Here is a 16,118-nt window from a genome sequence, read left to right as displayed (position 1 = left end):
CTCAGGAAATAAGTCTCTCTTGGGCTTTCCCAGCGGTTTGACACTGCTACATAAACACATCCAATAGAAACTGCAGGGGAAAACTGCAGAGACTCCCTATGCCTAAAGAAGAGTGATTGCACCCAAAAGCTTGCCAAGAACTTTCCCCCAGCTACTCAGATGGCCTAAAAAAAGAGATCACATCTCTTCAAAGCAACTTGCCTGCCTATGTCCTTAGACTAACACAGCTACAACCAACAGCCCAGAGGAAAACTGCAGCATTCAACCCATGTAACGGGGTGGGGGGGGGACACAGAATTTAGCTACTGTCATCATCAAGAATGGTAAGTATTTTCTTCCTTTTACAGAAGTGAAAACTTGAGCCGAGAAAGGGAAAATGCCCTGCCCAATCACCCTTTGAAGAATCTATGTGGGCCAGAAACAGAAATCTTCAAATCCAGACTCGTGGCAACATTTTCCAAAGCGCATACATAGTCTAGAAGCCGGAGTCCAATTCTCTTACATGCTTAATACAACGGTGATAGTTGAATTTGGCATCTTTGAAGACATTTCCCTTGGTCTGGCAGGGTAAATAAAGAGTTTGTAGCCAGGACTCCTGAGCTCTGCTAGTGGCCTGTATGGTTTGACCTAGTCCTTTATCCTGATCTGCGAAGAGGTCTCTGTGGAGACCCTTGAGAAGTGCTTGGAAAGGAATAAGCAAAGTCTGTGCTTATTATTCATAGATTCATAGGGAATAAGGGTGGGAAGGGACTCAGGAGGTCAAATCTAGTCCAACCCCCTGCTCAAAGCAGGACCAGCCCCAATGGGTGCATCCACACATGCAAGCATGTGCACTTGCAGCAGCTCAAATAGAAGCGGTGCACATTTGAGGCAGGGCTTTTTGCCTCAGCACACGTGTTTGGCCATGCACTTTGTTGTGGAGAAAATTGTGCCACTTGGGGCAAAATAACCCTGCCTGGCTTCTCCTGGATCTGCAGCCAAGGGGAGCTAGAGCCTGGGGCCAGCACCTGTGCTGTCCCCAGCCATATAAAAAGCTGCCCTGTCCTGGCCCCATCCATACAAAAAACTGCCCTGACAAGCAGCTCAGGGCTACTCGCTCTCAGGGGCTTCTGGGGCCCGGCCAATTGGTACCTGAGGACACGACCCCTTGTGCCAGCTGGACTGCTGCAGCAGCATCCCAAATCCATTTTTAAAAATACCCCAAAAGCCATGTTTTTCCACAGTTAAAACAAAAAGCCACTCTACGCCACTCCACACACACACACACACACACACACACTCTCTACGCCACTACACACACACACACACACACACACACACACCCGCCAAGGGAGAGAAGGAGATACAGTGATCAGTTGGGCAACGCTTTATTGGTATATTTACAATGTTAAAGCAATGTGGAAGCCTACCAGTGTCTCTATCGTCATGAAACAAAATTCTAAATACCTGTATGTGTTGATGTGTGCTTTTGGTTTTCATCACACATGATGGGTGTGTGATGGGGGGATGTGGTGTTTGCAAGAAGGGGGTGAGAAGAGGTGCGGGGGATGGCGGATGGGTGGGTGTGTGTGTATGGAGGGATGTGGGTTGTCTGTGGGAAGGTGTGGGGTGATTGCTGGGGGAACTGTGGGTGTGGGGGCCCTTGTGGGGGGACTGCTCAGGAGGGATGCGTCCCTGCTTGTCCCAGACCATGCCTTGCGCCACTCTATTGCAGAGCGTTTTTCAAAGGGGTTTGAGGCGGGGCAAAAGACACATGTGTGCTCGTCTGGATGTGCCCAACTAGACCATCCCAGGCAAGGCTTTGTCTAGCCGGGTCTTAATCATGTCCAAGGATGGAGATTCCACCTCCTCTCTGGGTAACCTGCTCCAGTGCTTTACTACCTTCTGCAGTCTGTTACCTAGCTGCTATTTGAGAAAGAGCAGAAAGAAAACGGGTCAGAGCCTGGATCCCAATGCTACCTTTTGGTGCTAGAGCAGGTTTATCAAAAGGGGTGGGAGGAGGGTAGGACCAAAAGCATTCGAATACAGTGTGGCATCACAGACCCCTCTATTGCATCACCAGCCCCTGTATGATTCTCACACTGCATTGAACACAGCACGTTGTTACTCCATAGACCCCTGTATAGTTCTCACACCACATTTGGATACAGTGTGACATCACAGACCCCTTTATTACACCATAGACCCCTGTTTCATTCTCACACCACATTTGGACACAACATGACATCACAGACCCTTCTATTAGGTCAGGATTGACTTCAGGATGAAAATGAGTCACCAATGTGACGAAGCAATAGGCAGAGCGAACCGCACCCTGTCCTGCATCAACAGGGGCATCACTAACAGGTCCAGAGAGGTCTTGCTCCCCCTCCATGCGGCGCTGGTCAGGCCGCAGCTGGAGTCCTGTGTCCAGTGCTGGGCGCCGCACTTCAGGAGGGACGTGGGAAACATGGAGAGGGTCCAGAGGTGGCCACGTGTATGGTTGAGGGCCTCCGTGGCCAGCCCTATGAGGAGAGGCTGAGGGACCTGAATCTCTTCAGTCTCCGCAAGAGGAGACTGAGGGGGATCTTGTGGCTGCCTACAACCTTATCAGGGGCGAGCAGCAGGGACTCGGGGAAAGTCTGTTCCCCAGGGCCCCCCTTGGGGTCACCAGGAACAATGGCCACAAGCTGAGGGAGGACAGGTTTAGGTTAGATATTAGGAAGAACTACTTCATTGTAAGGGTGGCCAGAGCCTGGAATAGGCTTCCCAGAGCGGCGGTGCTCTCACCTTCCCTGCAGATCTTCAAGAGGAGACTGGACAGGCACCTGGCTGGGGTCTTGTGACCCCTGCCACCCCCAGTGCTCCTTCCTGCCCATGGCGGGGGTCAGACTCGATGATCTGTCTAGGTCCCTTCTGACTTGTTGATTCTATGATTATATCATAAACCCCTGTATCATTCCTCTAGACCAATACGGCTATAACCTGAGTACCTGACACATGGATGATATTGAATTTTAGCCCATTTTTTAAATGAAATCTTCAATTTTCACAAGCAGGAAGCAACTGTGACCACCTGAAACCTGAGATCCTGCTCCTGCCTTTGTTTCAAGGTAATTTGCATCATGACAGATCCTCATGAGAGGCTCCATACCAGCTATGAACGGACTGCCCAGAGGAGTTTTCCATCTCTTGACTCCTCTGTGAAATCCTATGTAATATGAACTTTCATTTCAACTAAGGAGGACTTTTACAACCTTTTCTTCAGTGCCCGGTGAAGGGTGTTTGTATCTTCAAGCTTGCAACTGAAGAAATTTTTGTGCAAAAATCTTGTTGATTTAATAAAAATGGCATCTCTACTACGAGTCCTGATTGCCTTTTCCTCTAGACCAATATGGCTACAACCCGGATACTTGTATCATGCTCACACAGTTGAAAACAGCATGACATCACAGACCCTTCTATTACATTGTGAACCCTGCATTGTTCTCACACCACATCTGAACACAGTGTGACATCACAGATCACTCTGTTACATCATAAACCCCACATTGAACACAGCATGACAGCAAAGACCCCTCCATTACATCATAAGCCCCTGTATCATTCTCAGGGGTGTACTTGGTAGCCATGTTGGTCTGAGACAAGAAGATGCAGTGTGACATCACAGATCTTTCCATCACATCATAAATTCCTGTATTATTCCCACGCCACATTGAACTCAGCACGACATCACAAACCCCTTTATTACCTCATAACCTCTAGTACCTTTCTCATACCCCATTTGAACACAGTGTGACATCCGAGACCCCTCTATTACATTGTAAACCCCTGGATCATTTTTACATTTGAACACAGCGTGACATCACAAACTCCTCTATTACCCCGCAACCTAAGGTGTCCATCTCACACCACATTTGAACACAGTCTGTTACATCAGAAACCCCCGTATCATTCTCACATTTGAACAGTGTGACATCACAAACTCCTTTACTACCTCCTAAACTACCACGTGGGTACACAGTGTGACACCACAGACCCTGCTGTTACATCATAACTGCTGTTACATCATAAACCCCTGAGCCACTCTCAAATTTGCCCCCAGCATAACATCACAAACCTACACATTACAATATACATCAGCTCCTTCTCTCTTATCCACCCCAACACCCTACACCTACAGCTATGACGCCAGAAACAACCGCAAGGAATCAAAACCCCCAGGTTCAGGTCAGATGGGTAATGTGCCCCGTCGTAACAGGAGGACGGCACATATCACGCAGGCGCGTGCCACCCCCATTCATCACGTTTCTGAACCTGAAGGATCGGCCGCGTTTTTTCTCCGCTGTAGGAGACAGTCCAGGCCTGCAATTTGCAAGTTAGGGTGACTTAATGATAGTGGCATTTCCCCCATTGTCTCAATGCGTCTTTTCATTCTGTTCCAGCCGAGGGACAGGCAGCCGCCTCTGCTCGCTTCCGACCCTAACTTCGGCCTCTAATCCCCCCCCGGACCCCCGAGCGACGCACACAGCCGCAGACTCATTACGCATGCTAATATTATTCATCGTCCGCCTCTTCTCTCCGCGGCGCGGCGCTGGCGCTCTGCTTTACGGCAGGGTTTGCGACCGTGCGGGAAAGCGAGGGGGCGGGGGATCACGTGTCTGTCAGTGCTGCGGGTGGCCGGCTGGGAGGTGGTGCCACTCCGCGGTGGGGCTGAGCACCGCCCCCCGAGGGTATCGCATGGGGGTCCCAGCTCCTGTCCTGTTGCAGGGCGTTGTCTCTGCGCCAGCCGCACAGGAGGGGAGCCAGGACCCTGCCCTGTAAGGGGACCAAGGGCTGACCCCAGCCCAGGGGAAGGGCTGGCTTGTGGTCCCCTCATTGCCCTGGTGCTGCAGGCTCCCTGGGAGCTGTGGGCCCACAGCTGCGACAGGCCTGGGGCTGGGGAGCAGCCCCTCTGCCTTCAGGGCCATGGAGCTCAGCAGCCTGCTGGCATCCCTGAAGCTGGAGAGCCAGCAAGAGCCAGGAGATCCCAGGCAGCCTGTTTCCTCCGTCCCGCCAGCAGAACAGGTTTTGTCCCAACTCCTGCTGCTGCTCTCAGGCGGGGGAGCCTGCAGCAGCACCAAGGCTGGGATGCTCAGGGACCTGAGCGCGCTTTTCCAGGCGGCAGACTGCCAGTGGCTCTTTGGTGGCGCCCTCCCACCCCCCAGCCTCAAAGTGCTGGGGGACATGGTGAGGATGCTGAGCAGCTACGTGGCGCTGCCGAAGCTGGAGCGGGATGCAGGGGACCTCCCCAGCCACAGTGCCTGTTACGCTGTGGTGGCCGAGCGAGTGGCCGATGTCGGCTTGGTGTTCCTCAGCCTCCTTGGAAAAGTGGAAGCTGCCAGAGGCTTGGCGTCACTGGGTCCCACGGTGGTGGATCCAGTCCTGCGTGGCGTGGCAGGGCCCATCTACGTCTTTGCTGCAGCACACTGTACGAAGAGGCCCTGGACCAGCCCAAGGTCTCAGTCAGTGGCACAGGAGCTGCTGGCCTTGTTGGTTCGGGCTACAGATTGCGGGTCAGTGGCTGAGTTCCTCCGGGGAACGAATGAAGATAAGGCGGGGAGGTTTGCTGCAGTGATGGGGCTCCTGAGACCAGAGCTGACCAAGTGAGTAGGATCACAGGGACCGAATGGCAGTCCTGAGGGGTTGCTGGGGGCATTGCAGGGACATACAGGCTGCTGCTGGACCTAAGTCGAGTTCAAAGTCTCTTGAAGCACATGTGCTTTCAGCAATAAGCTGTATTCCAAGGGCAGGGCAGGGAGCAGGGGTCACTGGGAGCATCCAGATTAGAGAGAAGCAGTTTTGGGCAAATACCGGATTCCCCTGGGAAATATGGATTGGATCCATAATGCAAGCTGCTGGCTGCCTCTCTGGCCTGTTTAGTAGGTGTTAACCAAGTCAATAGTGTGGATGTCTGGGGCTGCAGCTCCCTTTGCAATCAGTGGAATATTTGCCACTGACTAAAGCATCCGTTTGCAGGAAACTAGGTCACAGCTACCTCAAACCCCCCGATTAAATTCCTCAAAATCATTGGTGACTTGTCAAAAAAAAGAAGTGATAGTATGAGGTTTAGTTGGCATCTCTTTGCTCTCTTCTTGGAGATCTTTTCATCACTTTCTTGTTGGCTGAAGTGTGAGGGGCTCTGAAAACAGCTGGAGCTATTTGTATTAACTAGGGAAATAGTTTGATTTAACTGGCTAAGAGGCCAGTCCTGGCTTGTGTGCTGAATCATGGTTGATGTGAGAGCTGCTGCAAAACACTTATAGTGATTGCTTTTCCCATGTTTCCAGAGAGACATGGAAATGCAACCCCGCCACAAAGCACGTATTCTCCCAGACTCTGCGTCAGGTCACCCGGCCGTGGCTGAGCTGTTACCTGGAAAGTGTTCTTCCCCCATCATTGCTGATCTCTGATGATTACCAGGAGGAGAATAAAATCCTGGGTGTGCTCTGCCTGCATCACATCATCCTCAATGTGGTAAGGAAGGATCGGTGCCAAGCAGAAGAGAAACCAGGCTGCTGTTGGGGAACGTGGGGAAATTGGTCAGAGCTGAAAATTGTGTGTCAGGCCCGCTGATGCCTATTCCTGGCTCTGCTATTAAGCTCTGGGATGACATGAGAGATGGCACACCATGTGCTCACACTGCGGTAATTATGGCAGCCAGGAACTATCCATATCCGTCTGTGTGTGAATCATAACCTGGATGTCCATCAGAGAGATATTTGTAAGTTGCCAGGCAAATCTCCAGCTGGCATCAGTTGTGTTCCCCATTGCCTGTGCTAGGTTTTGTGGGGTTCTCAGATTTTATGTTGGTTAACCTGGGGCTTTTCATGTGCTGCTGTCCATTGTTGTGTGCTTTAAGCAGGAGCTAGAGCTCAAGTTTACTAATAGTAGCAATTCTTTTCTTTTTACTGCCATATTTCAAAGGACTTTGCAGACATATATTTTCCCTCTTACACCCCTGCTGAGCCAGTGAATGTTTTCCCAGTTATAAAAAGATTAAAAACAAAAGGCCTCAATAATCCAGTGACTTGAGTGAGACCATTGAGTGAGTCAGTGGAAAGCATCATTATCCTGGGCTCCAGGTCCCTCTAATCACCAGCTGTCTTGCTAACTTTGTCCCTCCAAGGTTTGTTTCCATAACCCAGCTTTGTAAAGCCCAAATCTGCAGTTGCCATCTCCCTGTACTCTGGAGCATGGATGAGCAAGGAGGCTGTTCTCTTTCTAATGTAGTCGTAGGGATCAGCTTTGTGTGGATCTGCTGAAAGTGGTGCATGGGAATACATGTTTTTTTCTTCTGTTGCAGCCAGCTGCTGAATTGTGCCAGTTTAACAGGGCTCAGGTTGTGTACCATGCTCTGTACAACCACCTCTATTCCCGAGAAGCCCAGCTCATCCAGGTAAGCTGCTAGAACTGAATCTAAATCTTCTTCCACTAAAGTGGCAGCAGGACTAGCTGGCTCAGAGCATTGGGAATGGGCTCTGAAACTCCACTTAGACAACCATTTCTAATCTCACTTCAGGTTATTATCAAGGGTTGTAAAGTGAAATGAGTTGGATTGTGCTTAGTTCTCAAGGGTAATGTTCCTTCCTGGTCTGCCTGCTGGCAGTTTCGGGTGAGAGGCCAGGAAGGGAAGCGCCAGGAAGGGAACATCACGCGTTCCTCTAGTGCACAGATAGTGTAGAATACCAGACCTGCAGCATACTGACTTCCTCCTCCTTGTATCAGGCAGTGCTGCTCTGCTTGCTGGACTTGCTGCCTGTACTAGAGAAATCTCCCCAGCAGCTGTCCAAGGTGACTGGGCCAGCTACACCCACCGATGAGGTGCTGCAGCTGGTTCTGACCCACATGGAGGCGGAGCACCGGCTTGAGCTGCGGAGAGCGTATGCCCACACCTTGCCTGCCTTTGTGGAGAGGTGAGAGCCAGCACCTTGCCTCTCCAGTGCCTTGCTGTGTGCCAGGGCAAGGAAGGGGTGCATGCACAGCCACTTTCTGTACAAGGACTCCAGTCTCCAGGGTCCGTTCCCTCCAAATACCTGCTGCTTTGTCTTGGCAGACATGGCATTCTGATAGCACGTCATCTGAAGAGGCTGGAGCGGGTGATTGTGGCATACCTGGAGATCTGTGATGTGCCAGAGGAGGAAGCCAGACTGGGGATATTGGAGACACTGAAATGCACCATACAGCATGCCTGGCCAAGGTATCTGTAAGAAACAGTAGATGGAGGCAACAGAATGGGCCTCCACCCTCCAATCAAGGGCAAACTCTGGTGCTAGTGAGAGATGGATCATCACGCATGGTGCATAACTTGTACTTCCCCTCAGAGCTGTGAGGTCACTAACAGATGTGCTCCCTAGCTGAGGAACATGTAGCCCAAGAGCTAGGAAGGTGTTGGCCTGGTTCGTGCCTGCAGATCCTGTGATGAGTGGAGTGGCACTTCATTTGGATGCTGGTCCCTTGTATGCAGCTCTTAGCAAGGGCTACAAGCTCCCTCTGGTGGTTGCATTCAAACAAGCAGCTTCCTGTTGCCACTGTTATCGGCCAGAGGTTTGTGTGCTTTTGAGTAAAATTCTCAAATCTTGTTAAACGTGTAAGGGAAAAACACTGTGCAGCTGTCCTGGAGAGCAGCTCCTGCCTAGGGTACACGTGGCAGGTGCTGTTCTAAACTCCCCTCACTGCTTTTCAGATGGATTTTTTCTTATGCCTTCTGCCTTTAATGTACTGTTTAACCTCCACTGTAGACTGACACTTTGCCTGAAATCAGTGGCTGTCTAGAAGAGGCATAGGTGACTGGGAGGCAGGCACTGCCTTGCCTTTGGTTGTTGCTGGCCGGCAGTTAGGCCAGGCTTGCACCAAGGCTGCGCAGAGTGAAGAGCACATGTTGTTTTCCACTGCAGGATGCTGTGCAGGCTCAGTGTGCTCCTCAAAGCCCTGCTCAGAATGATATGGGACGTACGGACTGACACAAGCCTGACACCTGAGACAGTGAAAACAGCCGTGCTCCAGGGTGCCACTGACTGCCTCCTCCTGCTGGATCGGTGCACAGAGGGGCAAGTCAAGGTGAGCAGGGGGGGACAGAGGCTCTAGCTAAGCTCCACTGACTCTTCTTGCCCTGATTTCTTACAAGGGAAAGTCAAATTGCTTATAGTTACTAGAACAGACAGGGCTGTGGGCAGGGACTGTGTTGTTTTTTTGCTTGCCTTCCCAAAATAGTAGGTAGGTAGGATTGGTAAACTAAACCAACCAATTGCCAAGCTTTCTGAGAGCCTAGAGATGCGGTCTGCCAGTCCCTATGCAATCCTCCTGTCCAACTCAACTCCACAGCATAGAGGACTTGGAGACCTTTGGAAGTACAGGGAGGCTGGTTCTCACCCCTATGGTAACACCTGAGCCACATCCTCAGCATTAGAAGGAGCTTCATGCAATGACTGCTGCTTGTGCTTTCCTATTTAGATCCTGCTGGAAGGCATCTACCACAGCTGTGAGGACAACACCATCCAAGAGTGCATCAGGAAGGTGCAGAAAGACACCTGAAACAGCAGCTGCTCACCAAAGCCTGATTTTTATATAGTAAAATATTTTTTATTTAAAATAATTGTGTGCTTTTGCAGATAAGAAACCCACACAGAAGCAGGGTTTGTGTGTCCGACAGGAATACACTGTACAGTCCAGCCTTAGATTGGACTTGAAGAGGTAGCACTGGCCTCTTTTCAGTATTCAGTAACTCTTTTAAAGATCAGGCCTTTTACGTCTGAACACACTTAGGCCATGTCAAGATCCTCTCCGTTTGCAGCTTTCATTCCCTTTCCTTCCCCTTCAGTAGCCACAGTTCTCTCCTGCTGGTTTCTTTGTCAAGGGCTATCAGAAATCTTTTATTTGTTTAAATAATATTTTTTTAAAAAATCCTTGAACTAGGTGTATTAGGAAGTAGTCCACCCCCAGAAGTCCTTGAAAAGTGTGGATTCCAAGTCCAATTGTCCAATCCCAAACTCCAGTCTAAACCCACTCCACCCAGCCAGGCAGGAGTCAGGTAGCTTTAGATTTGGAGGCAGGTTCTGTCTCTTGTTCATACTCTATTTCAACATAAGCTCGTTTTTTCCTGGCGGGGCCTTTCAGCGGGGTTTTGCCCTTGGATTTGGTGTGGTAGGTCTTTTCCTCTGTTTCTGTCTCTTCCTCTTCACTGGAGGATTTATCATCCTCTTCGCTGCTTGTTGCCAGTTTATCCATGTCCTGTGCAGGAGGGGAAAAAGCTTGTTAATACTCATTGCAGAGTGGACCTAAACCCACACTCCCTACAGGACTGTGCATATTACTCTGATCTGGTGTTTCCTAACTCCCTTTTCTCTAACCTTTGGTGGCTCTGGGGCACTGATGAGGACAAAGTACAGTGTGATCATATTATTAAAACATGAATCGAGCTGCTCTGCTACTGATCCCAGCCATAAAGCTTTGATCCACAAGCAGACAGATGCTTTGAAGTGGAAAGACAAAATAGTCAGCTGGATGACTGCATGTCAGGAGGATCAGAGTCTAACTTACACTCATTTGATGTTTTTAGTCGTTGTAAACTTTCAGACTTAAAGCTTCGGCTTCTACTGGTTTCTAATGAACCTTTACAAGGATGTTGCTTCTCTCACATGTGATACATAGTGGGATCTGCCCTAGCCCACTGCTTTACATACCTCAAAGTCACTGAGGTCACTCTCATCTGCTTCCACAAACTCCCTCTTGTCTGCATCCTGTAAAACAGGAGGTCAGAAACTGAGTGTACCACAAAAAGGCTCCAGGAAGTCGCTGCTTAAGGGCGTAGGCCCAGCAATGGATAGGCCTGGATAGTTAGCATGTTGGATTGATCTTTACAGAAGAGCTCATGGCACTGTGGCTCATTTGCTATGTAGAGAGACTATGAACAACAAACTAACAGCCACACACCTGTAGCCATTAGCAATATAGTCACCTCAAGCCTTTGCTAGGCAGCAAGTTGCATTCAGTCTTCAGCAGTGATATGCATTGTGTCACCTTCTGCAAAAGTGGCCAGTAGCTCTCGACCTGACTGTGGGCCTAAGTCTTGCAGGTACTGATGTCCAAAATCATTTAGAAGTTTGAAAATTAGTACTAGGCAATCAGACCTCTATGCGACAATGGATTCTGCAGAGGGCTCTGGGTCTGCCCTATGAACATAATTATGAATCCAACTGTGATTTACTGTGTAGCCCTCTAACAAAAAAAAGTGAGGAAGGCTGAAAAGGGAATGCAGACATGGAGGAATAAATAATAACTTGCAGTTGCCCACTTATGCACCCCTCTTCCTGAGAATTCACACTCCTCACATTACCATGCTAAGACAGGTTAATATTCAGATCCCAAGCACAGATGTACATTGTGGCTCCAACACCACACTGGGTGAATTTTAATCATCCTGCCTTGAACTATTTTTCAAAGCATTACCTCATCTTCCTCCTCCTCTTCCTTCTCCACATCTGAGTCTGTCTCACTTTCTGCATCCTGCTGCTCCAGAGCCTTGTCAAAAGCATGAATGGGGAAGTTGTAGATATCCCCATACTGGAAGAAAAAAATACAAAACAAATACCTGCTTTACCAGGTAAGTAGCCATGATCTCTTTACAAATACCTGCTTTGCCAGGAAGGTAACCATGATCATCAGATCATGGTCTGAGAACTGGACAGGTGCTATTGGGTAATGCCCCTCTGAGTCTCAGGTGAAAAAGCAGGAGACGAGCAGGAGCTATCTGTACCAGAGAGTGGAAAATAAGGTGTGTTGTACAACAACCTGATCTGTGCCTGGTCTGGAGTTTGGGGGTGATCTCAGGATGAGCTATGGAGTCTGAGCTTCCTTCCTTGCTCAGAAGTAGAAAGCTGAGTAGAAGGACAGATTAAATTCAGGAGGTTTCAGTGCCTTCCCAAAGGAACTTTTTGATCTGTTAGTTCTAGCTCAAGGGCATATTCTTTGCTCTTCTGGCACTGCTGTAGGTGTCGAGTGGACCCTCCCAAAACGTAGGCTATGGGGAAGCAAAGGGTTGGACTGCAGTTGGCAGGAGAGTCTGCTCAGGTTATTCACCAAGGCAGCTCTCTCTTGCATGTTTCTGTACCTGTGGTCTCAGATTCTTCAAAGCTCTGCTATAAATGCAGCTAGAAATGTACATGAAGCTGAACACAGAGTTACTGAGTAGTAGTTCTGGTCTCATGAATATCACAGATTTCCTCATCCCAGCCGCATTCCCAAGGTGAGCAGCATGGCTATGTAAAAACAGCCCCTTAATTCCCCCAACCTGAATGCACCTGCTACCTAAGCAAGGTCAAACTCCTGCTAGCAAGGACAGTGGTGGGAGAACGAGCTGGGTTCAGGGCAGCTTCGTGTACTCTTAGAAGGAGCACAAGATGGACATGCCTCTGTGCTAGAAGACAAAGATGGCAGCAAGCCTTACTGTTTCCTGCTTCAGTCTTTCCAGTAATTCCTTCTCAATGGCATTATCCAGCTGGGCAGCAATCAGGGCTTTTTCCTAGAAACAGGGGAAAGAGAAGCTGGAGTCCATTCATTTCCAAAGGCACAGTGCGGAAGAGCCAAGGAATTGGGACACTACAGGCATGGGTCACATTACCTCTCTCCTTTTCTCTCTCCTTTCAACCTTTTTGCTTAAAGGAACAAGCTTCCGTCTGTGAGAAAAGATAAGGGTACACTTGGTGAAACTGCAGCCTGCTGACCACTGGTGTACAGCAGATGAGCAAATGTTAATTCAGAGGCTGGACTTGGCTTGTTACAGGATGCTCCATGCTTCTTGCCTCAGAGGCAAGTTAAAACTCCGGCAGGGAGGAGAGGGCATGGACTAAAAGTGGGGAGGAAAACAATACGCCCTCACTTACTGTCGCTTGAGCGTCAGCTTCCGGATGCGGATCAGGTACTGCGTGATCTTAGTGAAGCGCTGTTTGCACTTGTGCCGGATGAAGCGTGGCCAGTAGATGAGGTTCTCATCTATCTCCTCCAAAGCTTTTTCGTAGTTTCTGCTCAGCCGGACCTGTCGGAGAGAGGGACAGCTGTCAGTATCCCTGCTTGAGAGACCCTTCTTTGGGACAGTTGAAACAGGGAGCTGTGGGGTTCTTTTGTAAGAGTGGCTTATTATTAAAAGATGTCCCACATGCTAGATGCCCATATGCTAGTTGTATTAAGTCTCACTCTTGGTAGATTAATATAACCTTCCCTCTCACCCGTTCCCAGAGCCGATTGGGGAAGGCTGCCCGCTCAATGGTCTTCATGTACAGGTAACATTGACCTAAAGGAACAATAAACGTGATCTCAGCTACACTGCAACCTGTAAGCCAGGCTTAGCACATCAAAGTCACTGCTGAAGCCCTCTGCTCTGGGACAGTTGCCTCAGAACCAAGGCATATCAGTCTGACCACAGGAAAGAGTTTGACATCAGCATCTCATGGAGATCAGATGGGCACGTGCTACAAGGAGCAACCCAACCCCAGCCGTCAAGCGGACCCATCTCCCAATATCTGCCCATCGGATCAAATGGCATCCGATCAACTTGACCACCTTCTTGGAGACCCCACTGGGTCTCAGCAAAAGCCCAATATCCACAAGTGGATGATCTTTTCCCCACAAGGAGCATCACAGACTGCCCCACAGAAAGGCAGCCACTGCTGGGAGGGAGTACAGCAGCTATCTAGCATACAGCACTTCCCACAACAGCTGGGAATAGCTGACTGGATCCTCTGACAACGTGCATGCATTCAAGCTGTGAGAAGTCTCAAAGGGACGTGCCAGGTGGGGGGAACGGGAACAATGCTGTCTGCGATTAGAGCGAACAGGACCATGATGGAGCACGGCAGTCTTACCCTTCTCTTCTTTGATGGTAGCATACTGGCTGTTTGCTAAAGGGCAGGACGACCGGTTGCACAGACCCGTCAAATTATATTCATTGCGGCAAAAATTCTGGGTCTTTGTCCTGGAAGGAAGAGATTTTCCATGAGCCGCCAGCCCTGAAGCATCTATTCACAGATCTCAGAGCTGTACAAATACAAGCACACTCAACCGCACAACAGCCAAAGTGAGAATGAGGATCATCATCTCTACTTTACAGACAGGGAAACTGAGTCACAGAGGCACAAAGGGTTATACAGCAAGTCATGGGCACAAAGGGTTATACAGCAAGTCATGGGCAGACTTCTGACTTAGCCATGGCTTTTAGGATCTGTTTTAAGTAATTAATATCCACGCACTATTCTGAAACAAGCTTCCTTTCACCTAAGCGTTACTGGGATGAGTCAAGGACCTATTTTCCACCAGTTCTGGATTCCCTGGTGTTTGTCATTCCAAACTACTTCAAAACCCTATCCTCAGCCTCCCATTTGTGGAAGTGCTGCCCTCCTGAAGCAGCCTGACAGCCTAAGCTATTTCTGGGCACAAAATTAAAATGCTGAGTAACGACCTATTCAGCTCAGAGAGCACATGCATCCCCACGGCCAAGAAACTCATCCTTCTTCCAGTAGCCACAAGGGCCTCGTGTAGGAACTCACAGAGCTGGACGCTAAAATACTCACTTGATTTTGTACGAGCAGAACTGCTTGTTTCCAAGAGTGTCCCAGACGACCTGCGAGAGGCAAAATTTGGTTATTGCGTCCTGCAACATAACGCATTGTGGTTCTGTAGCCACCAGCCAGATTATTGTGGGAGGCCTAGCTAATAAAATGCAGCCTGAGCACAAACAAGGCAGAGTCTGTGCTAACCATTTTGCAAATGGTGCAACAAGGCCAGAACGAGGAGCAGTGGTCTCACGCAAGGGAGGTTTAAGTTGGGTATTAGACAAAACTCTCTCACTAGGAGGGTGGTGAAGCACTAGAAAGGTGGTGGAGTCTCCATCCTTGGAAGTTTTTAAGCCCCAGCTGCACAAAGCCTCGGCTGGGATGACGCTCTGAGCAGGGGGGCAGACTAGATGTGACCTCCCGAGGTCCCTTCCAACCCTTATTTTTGATGATGCTTTGATTAAACCAAGGCACAGAAGAGACGCACCAGGCAAGGAAATCACACCTTGGGACTGCTGCTTTGCACAGCCCCTACAGCCACCGCAGCGCCAGCCCACGGCTATTACAGGTGAGGTCGGAGCTGATGGGACAAACGCTTGTGATCAGCACCCTGGTACCATTTCGGACTCGAGCAGGCTCCCAGATCTGGGACAGTGGCAGCAGCACAGACTTTGCAGCTCCCCATCACCCTGTGGAGGAGGACTAGAGGAACAGGTCCCCAAGCAGGCTCCCCTCCTCATCCAGGACCCCGCATGCCTGAGGAAGGTGGCAGCATCCCATCCCCCAGCAGGTGCAGCAAAGCATGGGGGTGGCACAGGGGCCCTGCAAACCCCACCAGCTCCACCCAGGCCCAGGCTGCGCCCATGGACCTCCCACCCCAGCGCCTTCCACGTGGGACAGGGGCAGGGACGCAGCCGACTCCAGGCGAAAAGCCCGGCGCTGATTGGCCACGACGCAGCTGCCTGGCGAGAGCGGACGGAACCGAATCAAGCCCCGTGGGCTGGACACTCACCTCGTCCGAGTGCATCGCGCCCGCGTGTGTGCGGCGAGCAGGTCGGATCAAGGAGCCGCCATGCTAGAGGGAGGGGCGTGGGGCTCTCGCGAGAACAGCGGGAGGGGCGAGGCAGGGATAGGGCAAGAGGGTTGTGTGAGGCGCCGCGCCCGCGAGGGGAAAGTTGGGGAGACGGTGTGGAAAGGAGCAGGGGAGCTGCAGTTGTGTGCGTCGCTTCCCCAGCCCCTTTGCTCCCTGCCGGAGCTGCGTGGTGCCCGGCATCCTGTGTCCCTGCAGAGGTTCAGGCTCTTTGCAAAGAGACGGAGCAGCTTTGGCCAGCAGATAGCAGCAGGGAGCTGCACGCAGAGCTGTGCCGGCTTGGCCCCGGTTAGAGAAGGAGCTCAGATGTGCTCCCATCCTGAGTGGGGGGTACAGCCTTGGCGGGTGCTTTTCTAAAGAATTTCGACCATAGGGGAGCCCGCTGACGGATGGGATTTTCCCAGAGTGGGTATGAACTGCGCGTGGGAAAACAGGCCCTTAAGAGTGGCTGCAAGACCCAAGAG

At 50.5% G+C, this 16,118-nt stretch overlaps 2 protein-coding genes and 1 non-coding gene across 3 annotated transcripts; 1 reads left to right on the top strand and 2 right to left on the bottom strand.

The window, feature by feature from the left end:
• Positions 1 to 4,208: 4,208 nt before the first annotated feature.
• Positions 4,209 to 4,305, bottom strand: LOC149862315 (small nucleolar RNA U13). The gene has a single exon (XR_016443391.1). It is a non-coding gene; the product is annotated as a small nucleolar RNA U13 (small nucleolar RNA).
• Positions 4,306 to 4,616: 311 nt separating this feature from the next.
• On the top strand, positions 4,617 to 9,609 carry TTI2 (TELO2 interacting protein 2). The gene is made up of 7 exons (XM_090053261.1): positions 4,617 to 5,624; positions 6,309 to 6,495; positions 7,325 to 7,417; positions 7,747 to 7,934; positions 8,075 to 8,218; positions 8,916 to 9,078; positions 9,472 to 9,609. The coding sequence occupies exons 1-7, from the start codon at positions 4,948 to 4,950 to the stop codon at positions 9,550 to 9,552; spliced, it is 1,533 nt and encodes a 510-aa protein (XP_089909387.1). The 5' UTR covers positions 4,617 to 4,947; the 3' UTR covers positions 9,553 to 9,609.
• On the bottom strand, positions 9,579 to 15,656 carry MAK16 (MAK16 homolog). The gene is made up of 10 exons (XM_090053262.1): positions 15,577 to 15,656; positions 14,583 to 14,632; positions 13,878 to 13,987; positions 13,242 to 13,306; positions 12,900 to 13,051; positions 12,638 to 12,692; positions 12,464 to 12,538; positions 11,467 to 11,580; positions 10,701 to 10,757; positions 9,579 to 10,248 (listed from the first exon to the last, which is right to left on the bottom strand). Exons 1-10 carry the CDS (start codon positions 15,589 to 15,591, stop codon positions 10,045 to 10,047), a joined length of 897 nt encoding a protein of 298 aa, XP_089909388.1. The 5' UTR covers positions 15,592 to 15,656; the 3' UTR covers positions 9,579 to 10,044.
• Between the last annotated feature and the right edge of the window lie 462 nt (positions 15,657 to 16,118).

The sequence above is a fragment of the Crocodylus siamensis genome, chromosome 6 (genome assembly GCF_052110815.1).
Source record: "Crocodylus siamensis isolate JL-2025a chromosome 6, ASM5211081v1, whole genome shotgun sequence".
NCBI classification, from domain to species: Eukaryota; Metazoa; Chordata; order Crocodylia; family Crocodylidae; genus Crocodylus; species Crocodylus siamensis.
The sequence above is the reverse complement of the archived record's forward strand: the minus strand, read 5'-3'. Positions and strand labels throughout refer to the sequence as shown.

Bases quoted from the DNA above. Each gene is read 5' to 3' on its own strand.
- TTI2 (XM_090053261.1), top strand. From the start codon at position 4,948: ATGGAGCTCAGCAGCCTGCTGGCATCCCTGAAGCTGGAGAGCCAGCAA. The intron at 5,625-6,308 runs GTGAGTAGGATC...CCATGTTTCCAG, and splicing joins CTGAGACCAGAGCTGACCAA to AGAGACATGGAAATGCAACC. The intron at 6,496-7,324 runs GTAAGGAAGGAT...CTTCTGTTGCAG, and splicing joins ATCACATCATCCTCAATGTG to CCAGCTGCTGAATTGTGCCA.
- MAK16 (XM_090053262.1), bottom strand. The intron at 11,581-12,463 runs GTAAGGCTTGCT...TTTTTCTTCCAG, and splicing joins AAAGACTGAAGCAGGAAACA to TATGGGGATATCTACAACTT. The intron at 10,758-11,466 runs GTAATGCTTTGA...CCTGTTTTACAG, and splicing joins AAGAGGAGGAGGAAGATGAG to GATGCAGACAAGAGGGAGTT.